The sequence below is a fragment of the Plutella xylostella genome, chromosome 15 (genome assembly GCF_932276165.1).
Source record: "Plutella xylostella chromosome 15, ilPluXylo3.1, whole genome shotgun sequence".
Lineage (NCBI taxonomy): Eukaryota > Metazoa > Arthropoda > Insecta > Lepidoptera > Plutellidae > Plutella > Plutella xylostella.
This window is the reverse complement of record NC_063995.1, coordinates 7,176,036-7,194,249: the sequence shown is the minus strand read 5'-3', so window position 1 is coordinate 7,194,249 and position 18,214 is coordinate 7,176,036. Positions and strand designations below refer to the sequence as shown.

At 39.6% G+C, this 18,214-nt stretch overlaps 5 protein-coding genes across 6 annotated transcripts; 2 read left to right on the top strand and 3 right to left on the bottom strand.

Moving 5' to 3' along the window:
• Positions 1-60: 60 nt before the first annotated feature.
• Positions 61-3,369, bottom strand: LOC105381431 (beta carbonic anhydrase 1). The gene is made up of 5 exons (XM_011551154.3): positions 2,898-3,369; positions 1,964-2,048; positions 1,464-1,651; positions 973-1,161; positions 61-874 (listed from the first exon to the last, which is right to left on the bottom strand). The coding sequence occupies exons 1-5, from the start codon at positions 2,988-2,990 to the stop codon at positions 665-667; spliced, it is 765 nt and encodes a 254-aa protein (XP_011549456.2). The 5' UTR covers positions 2,991-3,369; the 3' UTR covers positions 61-664.
• LOC105381432 (serine/threonine-protein phosphatase 2A activator) lies at positions 2,709-4,757 on the top strand. The gene is made up of 2 exons (XM_011551155.3): positions 2,709-2,865; positions 3,365-4,757. Exon 2 carries the CDS (start codon positions 3,365-3,367, stop codon positions 4,355-4,357), a length of 993 nt encoding a protein of 330 aa, XP_011549457.3. The 5' UTR covers positions 2,709-2,865; the 3' UTR covers positions 4,358-4,757.
• Positions 4,756-6,383, bottom strand: LOC105381429 (HIG1 domain family member 1A, mitochondrial-like). Of its 2 annotated transcripts, none has more exons than XM_011551151.3 (3): positions 6,226-6,383; positions 5,797-5,923; positions 4,756-5,315 (listed from the first exon to the last, which is right to left on the bottom strand). In XM_011551151.3, the coding sequence occupies exons 2-3, from the start codon at positions 5,891-5,893 to the stop codon at positions 5,119-5,121; spliced, it is 294 nt and encodes a 97-aa protein (XP_011549453.3). In that variant the 5' UTR covers positions 5,894-5,923; positions 6,226-6,383; the 3' UTR covers positions 4,756-5,118. The 2 variants fall into 2 exon arrangements, with proteins under 2 accessions (XP_011549453.3, XP_011549454.3); XM_011551152.3 differs by having other exon boundaries at positions 5,797-5,919; positions 6,226-6,356.
• A 1,661-nt stretch (positions 6,384-8,044) lies between these two features.
• On the bottom strand, positions 8,045-15,474 carry LOC105381428 (ras-related GTP-binding protein A). The gene is made up of 7 exons (XM_048625648.1): positions 15,156-15,474; positions 14,961-15,060; positions 14,295-14,512; positions 13,761-13,927; positions 13,433-13,526; positions 8,631-8,783; positions 8,045-8,316 (listed from the first exon to the last, which is right to left on the bottom strand). Exons 1-7 carry the CDS (start codon positions 15,165-15,167, stop codon positions 8,140-8,142), a joined length of 921 nt encoding a protein of 306 aa, XP_048481605.1. The 5' UTR covers positions 15,168-15,474; the 3' UTR covers positions 8,045-8,139.
• A 174-nt stretch (positions 15,475-15,648) lies between these two features.
• LOC105381427 (protein HBS1) lies at positions 15,649-17,918 on the top strand. The gene has a single exon (XM_011551149.3). The coding sequence runs from the start codon at positions 15,790-15,792 to the stop codon at positions 17,818-17,820; it is 2,031 nt and encodes a 676-aa protein (XP_011549451.3). The 5' UTR covers positions 15,649-15,789; the 3' UTR covers positions 17,821-17,918.
• The last annotated feature ends 296 nt before the right edge of the window (positions 17,919-18,214 follow it).

The following is an 18,214-nucleotide window of genomic DNA, read 5'->3' as shown; positions in this document are numbered from 1 at the left end:
GCCTACCCCACAAGGGAGTACATTAGAACAAGGCGTGAGTGCGTGTTTTTTTTTTCTTAACTCTTAGTCATAGGTCACTTACAATAAGTTAGCGAAGGTTAAACCCCCGCTTTATCATAATCATCATCATGATCATGAACCCCGCATATAAGTAAGTTCATATTATTTGCTGACATGCAGCATCATAAATAATAGATTCAAAATAGCACTAGTCTCTTTATCCTGATAACCTATATTAATGTACTCAGAGTGAAATTTTATCAATGTAATGCCCATTGGTAGGACAATATAATGTAAGTACCCGATATACTAAGAAACTCCCACTATGGGACCTACTCTTATATCGATAAAAATAAACCAGCCGCTTTATAGTAAACTTAAGTACTTACCTACACATCCGAACAATTATAATATAATGTAAATCAAATAAAAAAAACAAATACAACTTATAAAATATTTGATTTGATTTCAGTCTTTCAAGTATAAGATGGCGTTCCTGTGGCGGCAAATATGCAAAAAAACTCCAACAAAAGCCAACTTATAATTGACAGACAGACTATACAATGGACCCGTGCATTACGTTTTTTTATAGTCCAATTGATCAAATAGTGTACTTAAGTTTTCGCTTATTTATAGTCGCTGTATTTCTATACCTATCTAAAATCTATGAATAATAGCGTCGCACTTCTGATAGGATATTTTCATAAGTTGACTCATCAATTATCACGAACGTCTTAGCTCGTCTGCTGAAATAATATATGTCGCCAGTATAGATATCAAACCAGAGAGCGTGGATATGAAGATCGTGCTTTTGTAAACGTTTTTTTAACATTCCGTATGAAGCTACATTCTGCAACTGCTGGAGCGTATTGACCTAAAAATATAAACAAAGTATTTCAGATATAATAAAAGCTTTAATGTGAATTATGTGGATAGAATGATCATTGCTGAAAAATAAATTTTAGTAAGTACCTGTGATAGTTTATCTTCAATACAAAATTTGTCTTCAGGGTCAATGTAGGCAACGAATTTTCGTTGTTCTGTTTCAGCTGTGAATATCATAGGTTTCTTGAAGTCACCGTTCATAGCCAGGAATTTATCTAAACTTGTTTTTGCGTGATTGCACAGCCATGATTTTAAAGGAGATATTCGGCGTTGTTCCTAAAAATAAATATAGTTTGATCAATTTAGGTTGGTAGGTGTAACAATCGATAGAGCACACCGTTCCAAACCATTATTTACAACAGTATATATACGGTATAACCTTAGATTGACCCGAAGGGTTTTAACATGTCGTAACTATTATACATTTACTAAAGATTAACAATATTGGAAAAATATAAAAATCGTAGGAAATGTATAAATTTCCTAAATTTGATTGGAATTGTATAGGTACAATTCCTTGATTTCATAAATTGCCTGCCGTATACGGTATAACAAACATTTGTTGTTTTTTTACTTACAATGTTAGATTCTTGAGGACTTTTAAGTTTATACAATAAGTTCATTGCCTTACAGTCGCTATGCCCACATACTATGATGTGCCGCACATCGTTTATAACACATCCAAGTTCCATAGCCGCCGGTTCACAACTTGTCATTTCATCGGAAAAATATTGGGAGTGAGGAACTACGTTGCCGGCATTTCGAACTGAAAAAAAAAGATTTGTTAGCATAGGTGGTCGTACAAATAGTACATAGGTATGCTAGCAATGCAGAGCGCTGGGACCAAAAATCCCAGCGGGACATAATTATGGATTTTAAAGTTTATTAAAAAGATTTTGAATTTAATGAAAATATAAGTATATACGTACCTACAGTTTAGATACCTATATTTAAAACATGGGTAAAACTTTAATCAGATTACTTTATTTTATTGTATCAGAGAAACTAACTTTACACGGTTAACATGAAAAGTACTTATATATGGTTTCAAATCTGTGGAATTAGGGAAATAACTTACCTACAAACATGTCTCCGACGCTGGTTTCCGTAAATCTTGTGGGAATCATTCTACTGTCCATACAAGTGTAGAATACAGCTTTAGGCTAAAAATTAACAATGTTATCATTTTAAATTTGCATTTTAATAAATGTGTCTAAATTGGAATTTAACTAAATATTGAAAAAGTGGAAGCCTTTGCCCAGCAGTGCGAAAATACGTAGGCAAAATATACATATGCCGTCGGTTGACGTTATTGGCTTAACTAAATTCATACTTAAATCGCTTTTAGTTTAAAGCTGCGTACAGACCGGGCCAACGAACGCCAACGGTTATCCCAACGATGGATATTTACCATACATAATACAGGGCAGATTGCAGCAACGAAGGTCAACGAAAAACGTTCGTTGGCGTTCGTTGGACCGGTCTGTACGGCTATAAAGCTGCGTACAGACCGGGCCAACGAACGCCAACGGTTATCCCAACGATGGATATTTATCATACATAATACAGGGCAGATTGCAGCAACGAAGGTCAACGAAAAACGTTCATTGGCGTTTATTGGGCCGGTCTGTACGCGGCTTAAAAGGCAAAGTTTTGTTACCTTATTACGGTTGTCGGCCATTTTGTCATGCATTTTAATTTAGCCGGATTATAATCCCTTATGGAGTAAAAATAGAGCTCAGAATAATGCTTGTTTAATGTTTACGGATAAAGCGCTAAATCTTATTTTAAGCTGTGTAGAGCTGCTCATGCTAGCCAATGACATATGTTTTCTGTTTTGCTAATCTGTGGTGAATATTTACAAATTAAAATTTTAATTCAGCACCAACGAAAATAGCTGTATTCGTTTTATTGTAACCCTGAAATACATGATACTGGAGGCACGTGCTATATAAATTGAATGTGTTTCCCAATTTCAAGGTAAGTTAATGAAGGCCACATGAAACACTCACCACTGGATGGTCTTGAACTTGCTCGAACTGCTTCACCATGGTTGCGCGATCCAAAACTCGGTATCGCATTATTCCTCGTAAAATCCTCTCCATCTTGATGCACTGACGTTGTTTTAGCTTAATTAGACACTGAATATAAATATTTTATGTATAGGTCCATTCCATGTGTGTATTAACTCGTTGACATCACTGACCTTCATAAGCTTATCGCGTAAAAAGGCCGGCTGCTTAATGAAGAACTTACAACGTTACGTATAAAACTTATACTTAGGTCAATGTACACTTCTATACTCGCAAGAGTTACTATGTCAGATTTTATCTAATTATCATGTATAAGATAATACTGATAAAATTTCGTGTATTCCTCTCACAATTTTACAGTAACCTCATAAATTATTCAGAACAAATGTAAATTTATAATTTTGGAGGTAGATTTAAATAAATAATTCTTGTTTGTTTTGTTTTAGATGAACACAGATACAGTTATAGGTGATGGAAGTAAGCAGGATGTGAAGGACTCGGGGGTGGTCCTGGCAGCCAACCACCGCTTTGTGGAGCCCGTGAAGGCAGTGAAGAACATCACAGACATGGCCATCTGGGAGAAGTCGGAGGCCTACATGGAGTACACAGGCTTTATTGCCACTCTCAATGAAGCTGTCAAGTCTAAACCACTTTCAGTGGACTGTAAAATTTCTGATAATGTAAAAAAAATACTTACCATGCTGGAAAAAATAGAGAAACTCATAGATGAATATCCACCAATAGAACAGCCCCAGAGGTTTGGAAATGCAGCATTCAGGGAGTGGTTTGGAAAACTGAAATCTATCTCTACTCAGCTGCTGGCGGAGGCATTGGATGACAGTGTGCATCTTGCAATACCTGAAGTCAAAGTATATCTGGAAGAGAGCTTTGGTAATGCTACTAGGATTGACTATGGAACAGGGCATGAGATGTCATTTATTATGTTCTTATGTTGCATTTACAAAATAGGCTGTCTGAAGCAGGAAGATAATGTAGCCACAGTCCTGTTCATCTTCAATAAATACATCAACTTGGTGAGAAGCCTCCAGAAAACATACAGAATGGAGCCAGCTGGGAGCCACGGGGTTTGGAGTTTAGATGATTATCAATTTGTTCCATTTATTTGGGGAAGTTCTCAATTGATTGACCAACCAAAGATCTATCCCCCTGGCAAGTTCTTGGAGGAAGAAGTAATTGCAAAGTATGCTGATGAGTACCTGTTCATTTCTTGTATAAAGCATATAAATGAAGTGAAGACAGGCCCCTTTGCTGAGCATTCCAACCAGCTTTGGAGCATTAGTGCAGTTGGCTCGTGGACCAAGATCAACCAGGGCTTGATTAAGATGTACAAGAAGGAGGTTCTAGGAAAGTTCCCCGTCATCCAGCACGTCATGTTTGGCTCCCTGCTGCCTATCCGCCGGTTCCCGCTGACACACTGAAAGCTTGTACCTATTTTGGCAGCATAACAGTCCAGCTGATGTTTTTAACAATCAAATTATTAAAAACTTTAGTGCTAATGCCTGGCATTTTGAGATTGGCTTATGCAATGGAGAGTTTATGTAACTATTACCGAAAGCAAGATGATGCCCCAGGAGAGTTAATAAAAACTTATATGCCTTAAAAGTCTGATCCAGTATTATGGTAAACAGAGACGATTTGATTTGAGTGCAATGTGATTGTGATATTATACTTATTTGAAGTTAGGGGTTTTGATGTTACTGTTTTTGCCCTCATGTATAATACCCATCCTTCAATGCATTTTAATGAATAAATAACTTGTTTATGTTAATCATTTTATTAAGATGTACTTAAGAATGAAATAAAAATGTACAACCACTACTTAATTATTTTGTATATTCACAAACTTCTCTATTATAATCAAATTTATTAGAGATAAATAGATTTGTTTCTACTGAGGCAGATGCCATGCCAGATGCCAGTAGGTACAAAATTCATGGGTTTATTTCATTGCTATGTTTTTGAATACTGAATGTACACCACCTACATGTTCTCTAAAAACATGAGTGTCAAAACAGGTGCACAACACCATTAGGTACATAGAAATTAAATAAAAATAAATAAATAATCACTGATTTGCAGCCTCAACACTAAACGATCACATATCACCATCAACACCACAGCACACTTCACTCCTAGCTAACCCACACATCCTGCACATCAAGTCTTCAGCAACGTCCCCTTAACTCTTCTCCACTTTAGCGGGCTTGTTGACATAGTTGTTATAAAGACTGTAGGCGATGCCGGCGGTGAGCGCGGCCACCACGGAGCCCTGCGCCGCTACTCGGAGCTGCATCAGAAACACGCTGGTGCTCATGCCGCCGCGCCGCTTGTACTGGTACGCGCCGAGGCCACACGCCGTGGCGAGCCCGGCTAGCCCTGCGGGTGGAGAAGTCGAGAGGTGAAATTTACTGGTAGGGATAGGCCTTTGTCTATGGATAGGTTTGAAAGTTGGATCCTAAATGAACGGCCAAATTCAAGGGCACAGGGTAATTAATTATTATTACACGATATCGTTGTCAGTAAAAAGTTAGGAAAAATAAACATGACGTGTTGGCCCTTCGAAAAGGATTTCCTCTATACATTACTGTTACTGTAGGAGAGACTAGTAAAAAATATGCGATGAAACAACCCGTGATGTCGTGGAATAAGAGTGAAAACTGTACTTAGGTATTCTGTAAGTGTAGGTAATTACACGAATTATGAAGTAGTTTTCATAAAGCCCGGTAACTCCCTACATTAACTCATCGGCAGAACTCAGTGCTTGAAAGGGCCACCCATCTAGGTTTATTATTATCGTAAGTGTAATAGCTATACCTACCTACTTATGATGATGATATAACTTTGACGAATAACTTACCAATGATCATGAAAGGAGATTCCTTGGACTTCCTCGCTAATTTCTCGCTCTGGCTCTCTTCTTGATATTCAAACCCTGCTCTGCTCTGCTCACCCATTTTGTATGAAGTGCTGTTTCCTATGTCTATCTAAAAATAATCAAGACAGTTATCAAATGTTATCATGAAACCAATATATCTAGGGAATAAGTAATATTAATTTCAGGTTTTTTGAAGTACCTAGTCGTGGGTAGATACCTATATCCTATACGTAGTTAGGTAGCGGAAGTTATGAATTGCACGTTTAGATTATCGCCAAATATTTCTAATCATCGTTACTGGAAGGTCAAATAGACATGTAGTTTAGTCTATCTAAACATAGATAAGATAACTAGGTATCATGAAACGTGTTAAATATAAGTACCTAATAAGATGGTATAAGATTTACTTACCAAATATTTTTTAATAAATAAAACAGTCCGCAAGGAAACACGTTACACCACATTTCACAACACAGTATAAGTGAGGTTCACAATCTTCATTCTCAATACTGATACAATAAGTGATGACTCATACCGACGAAGACGTCTACGATGTTGCTATATGTCGTCATCGTCATGTGTTTCCTAGCTACGTATCTACTATGAAGTAAACAATCCTATGATGTGCGGAAATATTCCATTCTATATCAGAATCCGAACCGATATTTTTTGCACCTATCCTTTTTCTGCTATTTTTTACTTGATTAGAATATGAAGATATAGTATGGGTTGTACTCGTAATACAAATGTAAGATAAAAAATACCAGATTAAAAACATTAAAGTATATATTTGAGTAATAAAATAATATTGTCTTTGTGATACTAACTAGGAGAACTTGAGAAAGTTATACAAAGGTACTTAGAGGAATGAGAAATCTATTTTCAATCTAACATCATTGGATTTGAAACAGGTAGGTACTTCTGCGTACTTATCACAATATACATCTACAGTCAAATATGCTGACATAACTATGACTCGACAACATTACAATGCGATAGCAAATTCCCGCCGACTAATCAGTAGGTATAAATAGTTTTCTACAAATTAGAACAATCGTGGATGTGGTTGGGGATCTTGGATACATATATTATAAGGTTGGTTGTTTTTATGCTATCTGCAGCAGTAACTCACGTATGACATACAATATCTGGGGATCCGGACAAGTTACTTAAATAATGGTTTTATTATTCTTCTAAGATGTAACTTTATACAACCCAGACCGGAAGACAGAATCCAATCAACATAATATACATATTACTCTTAAATACATACAAGGTGTTGCCAAAAGTGAGTATACTAAGCCAATCAATACTAAGAGAATCAACATTAATAGGTCTGAAAATAAAACGGGATTTCATAAACATAATAATATACTAAATACCTGTATAAATATTGGCTATTGAGTATCTTGGCTTGGCAAGTTTTATATTGCATTATCACTTATTTAGAACTCAGTTATTTCAAAAACAACTATAACATTTTCTCTTGTAGATAAATTTATTTAATGGGGCAGCCCCATGTGTGCAACATACAACATAAACTATATTAATTTACAAATGATCAAGTAAGCATGCCAAAACTTTCAATAATTATACACATTTAAAAACACCTTTTAAAAAGTTTAAATCTTTCAGCCAATCAAATTGGTTACCAACTTAATTAAAGTTCAGAGGATGTACTTGTACAATACACTCCGATTTTAAGAACCCGAAATATTGGATGAGTTCTAGGATAAGTAGCCATTCGAAAAGACGAAATGTAGGTTCTGTCGAACTAACGGTAAAACTTATTTGATTTTTTTAAAGGCCATAACGTTATATTCCTCTTCAAGACTCGGCTTAAACAAAGTGCTTGTCCATGTTGACCTCACAGAAACGGTATAGGGCGCGGTCACGTAAAATTAAACATGAAGTATTCTGAAAGTGTTACGAAACGCATGTGCGGTATAGTATAGGTGACTGCGCCCACGAATTCAACGTGAATAAGCACAAGAATGTAGGTATTAAATAAAAAATTGCTAAAGGCTTTAATGCTGTGTATAAGATTTGAGAGGGCCAGGAGCATATCAGCGTCACAAAGTTAAATAATGCACCCGCAGCATGTCATATTTATCTACGTAGATAAATGTCATTATATCTCCATCTGCATTACCTAAGAAAGTTTATGTGATTATACGAGTTTATACACGTAGATAAAGATACCATGCTGTCCAACCCCTGCTTTGTCACAAGCATTCTGACAGCTGTCACCGCTCCGAAAAATCTTGCACGCCATTGGTCGACCGTTCAGAAACATGAGGCGGAATAATCGAGGGCTTAACTAACTTAGTGGTACTGAGGCGCGCTCGATGACACTTTCTCCAGTTTCTCGAAGTGTTTCCGGGCGTTGCGGATGTTGATGAGCGTCGCCTCGGACGGGATCTTGGGGTCGGACATCTCCACCATCACGTACGTGTTGCTCGTGAACCCGTCGATGAACGCCGCGAACACGCTGTTGCGGACCTGGGGAAATTCATTTGTTTTATTTGGACTGTTGCCAAAGGAAAGTGGTTTCAATTTATTTAAGACTAGCTGTTCCCGCGAGCTTCGCTTTGCCTTAAAAAGGTTATCCCGTGGGAATTTCGGGGATCAAAATTTAAGCGTTAATCCAGGGTGTCAGCTAACTCCATACCAAATTTCGTAAAAATTGGTTCAGCCGTTTTGACGTGTAGAGGTAACAAACATACACATATACTCACAAACTTTCGCATTTAAAACATTAGTACGATGAACTAGACCGTACGTAGTTAGAAAATACTATACAGTAGAATGCCAACCTCCATGCTCTGGAACTGCGCGGCGAGCTTGGAGCAGGACAGCTTAAACTGCTTCACGATGTTGGAGACCTTCTCGAAGCGGTGCGCGTCGCGGTGCGGCCGCCGCTGGCAGTGCGACACCACCAGGAACGTCGCGCGCTCGAACAGAAGCACCTGAAGGAAGTAAGGGCATAGCTAGGATAAGGATTAAATAAATAAATAAAATATGTGGGGACATCTCACACACGGCCATCCGACCCCAAGCTAGGTAGAGCCTGTGTTATGGGTATCGGACAGCTGATATATCTACACAAATACATAGATAACACACACACACTCACGCCTTGTACTAATGTACTCTCTTGCCGGGTAGGCAGAGGTGTATTGCTGCACCCACTTTTCGCCAGAGCGTTATGTTAGTCCCAATATAATAGGGGGCGGGCCTATTGCCATTTAACCCTTTAACTGATGATGGCAATATACGTGCCACCATCTTATAGGCCTGAGAATTCTAAAAGTTTATTCGATCTTGCTACTGGAAACGTCACTAATACATAGCTGAATGCACATCAGTATTTTTTTTCTTCAATCAAATCAATTACACTGTTATTAGTAATCTTACGGAATTCTGACAGTTATCAATTTTAGACAAATCAGAGATCACAAACCTTTTTGGGCTGGGCACTTTTTCAATACGAGTCTGGACATCTGAGACTATAATATATTTTTTTTAGTCCCTGTATCCATTTTATTGAGTGCGGCGCTCCAAATTAAAAGGGGATTTACCTACGGTGAGAAATAATTACCGTACCTACCTAAATATATTACAAACAGTGAAAAATACAATTAAAGATAATCTCAATTATCTTATATAATTATCGCTGTCGTAGAAAATATATCTAAAAACAACTAGTAATTATTTTTGAAACGGTAGCCGCGCCGATGTCAGGGCGATGTTGCGTTCGTATTTGAATAGAGGTAAAAAAAAGAGATGTCGCTCTATAAAATTGTATTGTGTGCACTGACTGGCTTGCGTGTCGTCACAGCAAACTGTGAGTCTAAAATGTGCGGTGGTGGTACCAAATTAGCGATACAGGTGAAATTGTGTCAGCGACTCATCGCTGGGAGTAAGACAGCAGAACACGTTTACCCCATCGGTCATCGGTTCTTCGACAGATGTGACCAGCCCATTGCCACTTAAGCTTACTAACTCGGTGAGCTATGTCGGTGACTTTAGTTCTCTGTCAGATTACTTCGTTCCGGATGCGATCTTTCAAGCATAGCTCCAAGCATAGCTCTTTCCATAGCTCGCTGAGTGACCTTCAGTTTGTGAACCAGTCCCACAGTAAGTGTCCACGTTTTAGCCCCATAGGTCATAACCGGTAGGACACACTGATCAAAGACTTTCGTCTTGAGACTTTGTGGTATGGGCGACGAGAAGACTTGACGAAGTTTGCCAAATGCTGCCCAGCCCAATTGTATTCTTCTATTGACCTCTGATTGGAAGTTGTTTCTACCCAGCTGCAGAGTCTGTCCAATCCAGTGGCGTGCTTTGGGAGGGAATACGTCCAGCAGTGAACTGCTATAGGTATGACGATGGATGGATGATGATGGATTTGTTTATTAAAATCTCTACCTAATCATCACTATTATCATCATCATCATCAGTATCTTCATCATCAGCATCGCTGACTTTAATTATTAGAGATTCTGTAACTCTGTCGATAAAATCGTCGAGAGTGCACATCTTATCTTCCTCTTTTATTGTGTGGCTGATGCATGCTTGCCATTTCTCAGGAGTAACATTTTTTATACCTTCTAGTAGTAGTTTTTTAACTTCCGCCATTTCGTAGGTTGTGTTGTGTCTTGCGACATGACCCTTCACTTGAGCCCACACCAATTTTTGAAATTGATTAAAAAGTTTTATTATCCCTGAATTTAGTAGGAAGTGATGCCATGCTAAAGAATAAAATAAAGCAATTAAAATTAATTCGATACATGGGTCGTGAGTCGTGATCCTACTTCATATTATAAATGCGAAAGTTTGTAAGTGTATATGTGTATGTATGTATGTATGTATGTGTGTATGTTTGTTATTTCTTCACGTCAAAACGGCTGAACCGATTTTAATGAAATTTGGAATGAAGTTAGCTGACACCCTGGATTAACACATATGTTACTTTTTATCGCGGAATTCCCACGGGAAAACTTATTACGGCGAAGCGAAGCTCGCGGGAACAGCTATTATATTGAAATATTTGTTATTTTTGTATTAGTTTACTTGAGCAAGTAAATATTTAGATTTATCTTTTTGTATAAAAATATTAAGAAAAAATTATTGCCCAGAAATGGATCGCAATTTTTCATTTTTTCGGTAAAGAACTTTTTTAGTAGCATCACTTATAAAATGTCAGAATTCTTTCCAATTAAAAATCAGAGAGTAGTAGTGCCAACATTTAAAAAAAAAATGTCACTTGAAAAAAAATTGCCTCATTTCAAAAGTACAAAGTTTATTTAAAAATATCTCGTCAATCCTGCAGATAAAAATGTGAGTAACCTTCTTTTTTTATATAAACATGTAGTATAGAAGACGATATGATCACTATTTATAAAAAAAATCGACATTTTTTATTCGAATTTCCATTTTTTTGTGGTGGCCATATATATGCCACTATCAACTTGTAGGTACCTACATGGTGGCAATATAATGTACACCGCCAGTCCAAACCCCGGCAAAGCTCCGCTCCCTCCCTGCTTCCTCCAGACAACGATCCACAATGAAGCGGAACAAAGTCCGCCCATGAGCCGGAAGACATGCCCGGCACTCCAGATGGCACGACTTCCGAAGATGACCCGGAAGAACCGGACCCAGAACAAGCTTCCACCCAAAACGATTCGGTGAGGGCACCCACAGGCGACGACGCTCCCCCAGCTCGACGGCACCACCGTCCCCACCCCCACCAGCCTGCCAATCTCCCCCACCCACCAGATCCCAAGCACCTCAAGACCAACACCTGAGACTCCACACCGAAGTCCCCCAGCCACAAGACCCCAAAGTGCCTCAACATCTGCACCAACATCTCACCAACATCAAAGCCGCCCAGCTGCAAGAGCACCAAGCAACGCAGAACCAACCGCATCCCCCAACACACCAGACAGGCCAGACGAAAATGAACCCCCGGACCACCCGTCCCAGACCCAGACTCGGACGAAGATGAGACCAACTGGAAAAAACAAGAATGGACCCAGAAACCAGATCAGCCACCCTGACACTCCGAAAGTTAAATCCCCAAAACAGCCTCCAAACAGAACGAAACCTCCGACCCACCCCTCTCCACTCTTCAGCGATGACGCACCAAACACCACTGTGGGCCAAACCAATTTATACCAAGCCATGATTTCTTTAGTGGTTGGTGTATAATTTCTCGATCCTACTTGTACAGCGTATACTCGTAAATTAGTTTGGTCCACAACAATGTCCAGCACGTCATCACCAAAGAACAAAGAAAAGCAGGTCAGAGGCCCCGCTCCGCCCGGAAGCCGCTCCGAAGACCGAACCCTCGGAGCACCAAAGCAGCCGAGATCCGGCCCCCGGGTCCACTCCTGCTCCCCCCAACCAGTCCCATCCTCACCCGAATCCGAAGACGAGAAATCCGAAAGCTCACCCCCATCCAACCCATCCGGCATGCTAGAGGATGCAACCGGCTTCGCGCCACCCGGCACTCCCGCAGCCGAGCGGCCCCGACGCCGGGGAGACACCAGTGCATACACCGAAGCACCCCGAGGTCCTGCAGCCGAAAGACCTCGACACAGAGCCTCCGGTGCCGATCCCGAAGCGCCCGGAAGTCCAGCAAGTGAAGGAGACCGACAAGCCGATGAGGACGGAAACGACAGCGCCGCCGAACCATGCAGAACGCCACCACCTGCAAGCACCCTCACCAAACCACCCCGGGCAGAAACCCGTTCCGAATACGACTCCCCCAAACCATCCCCAGAAACCGCACCATCCGGAACACCAAACGCGTCCCCCAACTCATGGGCAACAGCATCATCCGACAAGACCCCACTCCGCCTCACTCCACTCATTGCAGATCACTATCCAAAAGAAACAAAGAAAAAACAAAACTCCACCAAAGTTCAAACCGGCAGTGTACATTATATTGCCACCATGTTTTTTTCATATAAAATATATATATTTTTTAATTTTTTTTTCGAATTTTAATAAAGCTTTACATATATAACCCATACCCAAAGTTTCATTTTTCTGCTACACTTGGATCCTTCTGCTGGTTAAAGGGTTAAACAAATATCTGCCCCAGCCGGGAATTGAACCCGGGACCTTCGGCATAGCAGTCAGAGCCACTAACCACTACGCCATTCGACCGGCAGGATTGGCTACTGTGAGCGGTTTTTGGCGTTGTAGAATTTAAATTTAGAATGTTGTAAAAAACAAAACATGTGTGCGAGATGAATCAAAAGGTCGAGTTATGAATAAAGTATTTAAGATCGTAAAATTTTATAAATCACGCATATAAAGAAATAATAAGAAAATGGCGTCCAGGTCCATAATCTCTCACCCTGTTATACATATTATTATTATACTATTTGTAGGCCTGTCCATGCTCTTTCCTACTGTCACTAATGAAAGGCCGCATGGCATTATTTTTTATTTGCGCTATTTATGCTAGTATAATTTTGTATAACTTTGCTGGATATAGGCTTTTGCATAGACCACCATAACATAATGCTTTACCCTCAGATATCCTCTCTTATTGTTACATCCTTACACATAGCCCATAAGTTCAGTATTTTAATGTACTCACTTCATCTGCATCCACAATGGCGGCAAACTGTTTTAGTGACGATTCTAACGCCTTCACATTTGGAATTAGTTTGTACACTATGCTCGACCATGCTCTGTAAAGTTATAAATATTAATTGTAGTGTTAGTCAACATTGTGCAACTGGCATTAATTAGAAATTAAATCTTACTTAAATCTTTTCATATGTAAGTAGTTGCTTTAAAGACTAACATACCTCCATAAACTATAATCATTGTTATTTCTTTGTTGTGAGACAATTGTATGGTATCTGTTGTATTTCTATCAAACCTAAGTATATTATGCAGAATAATATGAATCAAATGCTTACTTGTACAAGGTCTCATCCCATATGCTAGTTCTGAAGCATGTGCACTCTAGTGGTTTAGACAACCTCTTCAGATCTTCCTCCCGTGACCTGAAGATCTCATCTCTTGTCTCCTCGGGAACAAGGTCCATTTTGTGAACAAGACAGAATATCCTTGCTTCTGGTGAATTCTGAAATATGGATACAAATGTGTATGTTCAGATTCATCTTTGAAATAGTTGATTCAGTGTCAAAATACAGCCAACACAGGTTTTCTAAATAAAACCGTTTTTTATATCTATCTAGATTATTGCTTATCAAGAGAGCAATATTGTCATATTATTTTCCTACAAGAAACTTTACAAATTGTTATCATTAATATAAACCAGCAGCCTTTGCATCATTCAGCATTGTGTGACCTTTATAACCACAGGAAGTATTTACTACTATTTACAATAAATACATATAGTTATCAAACCTTCTCTGGCATTATTTAGATAGTAATGAGCATGAGCAATTAACTAATTAATTATAAACATGAGCATATCAATAACAAACCTGTAAAATAGCTTCTAAACAGGACTGGTAGTAGTGATAATCCTTTTCCATCTCACGGCTCTCCACATCAAACACATAGATGAGGACTTCCACATTCCTGAAGATGTTGTCTCTCTGCGAGGCGAAGTAGTTCTCCATGAAGGCCTCCTGACCACCGCAGTCCCACAAGTTCAGCACTAGGTTGCCCAGGAACCGGACGTGGGAGTGCTCCACATCAACTGAAAACCAAAGTTAGATATTTATAGTTCAATGATAAATAATATGTTGGAGAGTTTTGGTAGTTAAGACAAACTTTTTCACACAAAAATCACAAAAATGCATATTAAATCAAATTAAATTTTGGGCTTCGTTCTCTGTACATACTACTGTAAAAAAATATATATCTTGTCACTGGATAGATCTTTATCAAAATAGTGTAGCTGTAGTCTATATTCTAAATCTAATAGGAATTCATCATTTACTTATATATTACTAGCGTAAGGACAGGCCCAACCGCTCTAGAAAATGACACCATCGCGTTGGCCCTAAAACCTCATAAATCTGTCATAATTTGTATGAAATTAGGGCCAGCGCGCGGGTGCCATTTTCTTTTGACAAAACGTTCTGACGGGCGTATCCTTCCTTTTGAAATCATTGGAATTCATGCTTCTTTTTGTACAAACTTACTTGTAGCTCCAAGTCTTCTAGTATCCCTGGCTATATAGTTGGCAAATATGATAGACCTCATACTGGTCTTCCCCGAGCCACTCTTCCCCATCAATAAAACCTGAAATGTCATTACAAGTTAATATGAGAGTCATGTTTCTGTGAAAGCTTTTTCATTTAGTTATTGCGCGAATTTATAGTTTATCCATAACGTACCTTTTTCTTCATGATCTGAATGGTGACGGTTTATAGGGACTCTAAAAGAAAATAAGTGTTTGTGGCTTTACAGCTGTGCTGTAACTCCCCAAAATTAATTCACTTGAGAAGGCTAACTTTCTTAATTCACAAGATGTTTTGGATACTTGTGCAACTTGTTTTATCAAGACTTCAATAGCAGTGTGTTTAGTGTGTGAAATAATTACTCAAAATAACTTTTTAGAGGAAAGAGGCGTAAATTAATGATATTGAATTCAACTTCTGAAATTTCCAATGATGACAATCAAGGCAATCAACAACAAAGAGTTGTGTTCGAAACTTGCTATTGGGTAGCCAAATGTACTTCAAATGACACATTTTGGGCATGATTTGTTATTGCGGTAGTAGGTTTTGAACGCAGTTAATTCACAGAATAGAATACTGATCGTTATTATTCTGAGGTCTGACGTCCGATTACTATCTATTTGTCTGTGTTTGGTTGGTTTATAAATGTCAAAAATACTGAATGTGAGGAAATAAATGAAACGTGAGATGAGAAAAGTTTAACTCGAATTTTTAAAGTGAGATTTAACTTAAAACATACAATTATGGGTGCCTGAAGTTTCTATTGTCTACTAAGTGATAAATTGTAGAAATGGCACGACACCGAAACGTAAGGAATCGAAGTTATTCCGACGACTATGATTATGACGATGTTTACGGACATTCTGTTGAAGAGGACAGCTGTTTATCTCCAGGTGATAACTCGCAATTCTTGTACGACCGCTCCCGAAATCAGCAAGCGATTTCAAGTTTCTTAGAGCAGCACAGTAACATCGAAGAAGAGGCTGAAGATGAGGCGGATGTGTCGCGGCCTTCGCTCGACCGCCGGGACTCCCTCGACCTGCGCAGCCTGCACCTCGACGAGGCCGACGAGGTCCGCCTCATGTCTTGCCTCGACGAACTACGCAATGTCCTGGGTGACTCTGTCTCTGACAACATACTCATTCAGACAGTCATCAACCACAATTATGATTTCAACAAGGCATTAGATGAAATACTGAACAGCAATCAAAGCAAGGAGCCCAAGAAGCCTAAACTTGATCCAGTTAAACCTGTAGTGCTCGTTGATAATGTCAAGGCACCTGTCATAACTATTGCTGATAAGCCAAAAGTAATTGCTACAAAACTAGAGCCCAAAACTGCAGGGGTCATCAAAGGATTTAAGGTAGATGCATCATCAGAATCTGGCAGCCGTTCTCACACCCCTCGATCACAGTCACCAGCTGCAGGCTACATGTCACCTAAACCAGAACAATCAGAGGAGAGAGTCACTTTTAAAGCAAAAGAAAATAAGATTGATCCTAATTTACAATACAGCAATGAAAGGGGCTCTCAAAAGGATCATTTGTACATTGTAGTGATAGGCCATGTTGATGCTGGTAAGTCCACTCTAATGGGTAGGCTGCTGTGCGAGATGGGTGAAGTAAGTCAAAGGACATTACACAAATATGAGCAAGAGAGTAAAAAGATGGGAAAGCAAAGCTTCATGTATGCCTGGGTGCTGGATGAGACTGGCGAGGAGAGGGTGAGAGGCATCACTATGGATGTTGGACGAGCTCAATTTGAAACTAAAACAAAGAAAGTTATTATATTAGATGCCCCTGGCCATGCTGACTTTATTCCTAACATGATAACTGGTGCTGGACAAGCTGATGTAGCTCTGCTGGTAATTGATGCCACTACAGGAGAGTTTGAATCTGGCTTTGAGCTTGGAGGACAGACCCGAGAACATGCTCTACTGGTAAGGTCACTAGGAGTAAGCCAACTTGCAGTAGCCATTAACAAACTAGACACCACAAATTGGTCCCAAGAAAGATTTGATGAGATAGTGAATAAACTGAAATCATTCCTAAAGCAGGCTGGCTTCAAAGATTCTGATGTTACATTTGTGCCATGCTCTGGATTGACTGGTGAGAACCTGGTGCAGCCACCAACTGAAGCTGGCCTACTTGAGTGGTATAAGGGGCCTTGCCTGCTGGATGTTATAGATGGATTCAATGTTCCAGAAAGACCAGTAGCAAAGCCCTTAAGACTGACAATAAATGACATTTTCAAAGGAACCGGATCAGGATTTTGTGTTGCAGGTCGCATTGAGACTGGGGTGCTAAACAAAGGTGATAAGGTTCTAGTTTGCCCTCTGAAAGAGATAGCTGAAGTGAAGAGCTTGAGCATCAATGACATGCCTAATAATGTGGCATTTGCTGGAGACCAAGTCAGTGTAACCTTATCTGGGATTGACATACAGAATGTGTTTGTTGGATATGTGCTAAGCGATCCAGTGCAACAGGTGCCAGTGACCACAAGATTCGAGGCGCGCATTGTAGTTTTTAATGTGAAAACGCCGATAACAAAGGGTTACCCTGTGTTGATACACTACCAGAGTCTGGTGGAGCCGGCAAACATAGTGAAGCTGAAGGCATTGTTGAACAAGAGCACTGGCGAGGTGGTGAAGAAGCGGCCGCGCTGCCTGGGGAACAACTCGGTGGCGGTGGTGGAGCTGGAGGTGGGCCGGCCGGTGTGCGTGGAGCGCTACAAGGACGTGAAGGAGCTGGGCCGCGTGATGCTGCGCGTCGCCGGCGCCACCATCGCCGCGGGGCTCGTCACTGACATATACAACACGTGAACGGCGATAGTCGTCGCACTGTCTAATGTACAATATTGTATCGTGCTGTACAGAAATAGAGGTTATAATTATTTATAGAATTAAAATTGTTTTTTGAAGTTGATTGTTTGAATTGACATTATCACAATCCGCAAGCGAAGTTATTAGTATTAGTGTAGCTAGAATCATATCAACGTATTTTTTCTTTTATAGCATTAAAATAAAATGGAGTTTAGCAAGAGATTCAGTTTAGATAAGAGCGTGCTAGATAGAGTCGGTCGTCGAGTCGACAGCTCGTTATGTCTGGATGTAACATCGAGTTTACTCCCGTCTAGTTTGGTCTCGAGTGTACTCTCAGACGGACTGCAATTTATCGAGCAGATACACATGCTACGCTATACGTAAGTATAATTAA

What these genes read in the sequence shown, in the direction of transcription:
- LOC105381427 (XM_011551149.3), top strand. Translation starts at nt 15,790, where the DNA reads ATGGCACGACACCGAAACGTAAGGAATCGAAGTTATTCCGACGACTAT.
- LOC105381432 (XM_011551155.3), top strand. Translation starts at nt 3,365, where the DNA reads ATGAACACAGATACAGTTATAGGTGATGGAAGTAAGCAGGATGTGAAG.
- LOC105381428 (XM_048625648.1), bottom strand. An exon ending in TGGGATGAGACCTTGTACAA is followed by an intron (nt 13,527 to 13,760) that starts GTAAGCATTTGA and finishes ATAACTTTACAG; the next exon opens with AGCATGGTCGAGCATAGTGT. An exon ending in CCATTGTGGATGCAGATGAA is followed by an intron (nt 8,784 to 13,432) that starts GTGAGTACATTA and finishes TACTTCCTTCAG; the next exon opens with GTGCTTCTGTTCGAGCGCGC.
- LOC105381429 (XM_011551151.3), bottom strand. Translation starts at nt 5,893, where the DNA reads ATGGGTGAGCAGAGCAGAGCAGGGTTTGAATATCAAGAAGAGAGCCAG. An exon ending in ATCTCCTTTCATGATCATTG is followed by an intron (nt 5,316 to 5,796) that starts GTAAGTTATTCG and finishes CTCCACCCGCAG; the next exon opens with GGCTAGCCGGGCTCGCCACG.
- LOC105381431 (XM_011551154.3), bottom strand. Translation starts at nt 2,990, where the DNA reads ATGGAGAGGATTTTACGAGGAATAATGCGATACCGAGTTTTGGATCGC. An exon ending in AAGTTCAAGACCATCCAGTG is followed by an intron (nt 2,049 to 2,897) that starts GTGAGTGTTTCA and finishes GTTAATTTTTAG; the next exon opens with CCTAAAGCTGTATTCTACAC. An exon ending in TTGAAGATAAACTATCACAG is followed by an intron (nt 875 to 972) that starts GTACTTACTAAA and finishes TTATATTTTTAG; the next exon opens with GTCAATACGCTCCAGCAGTT.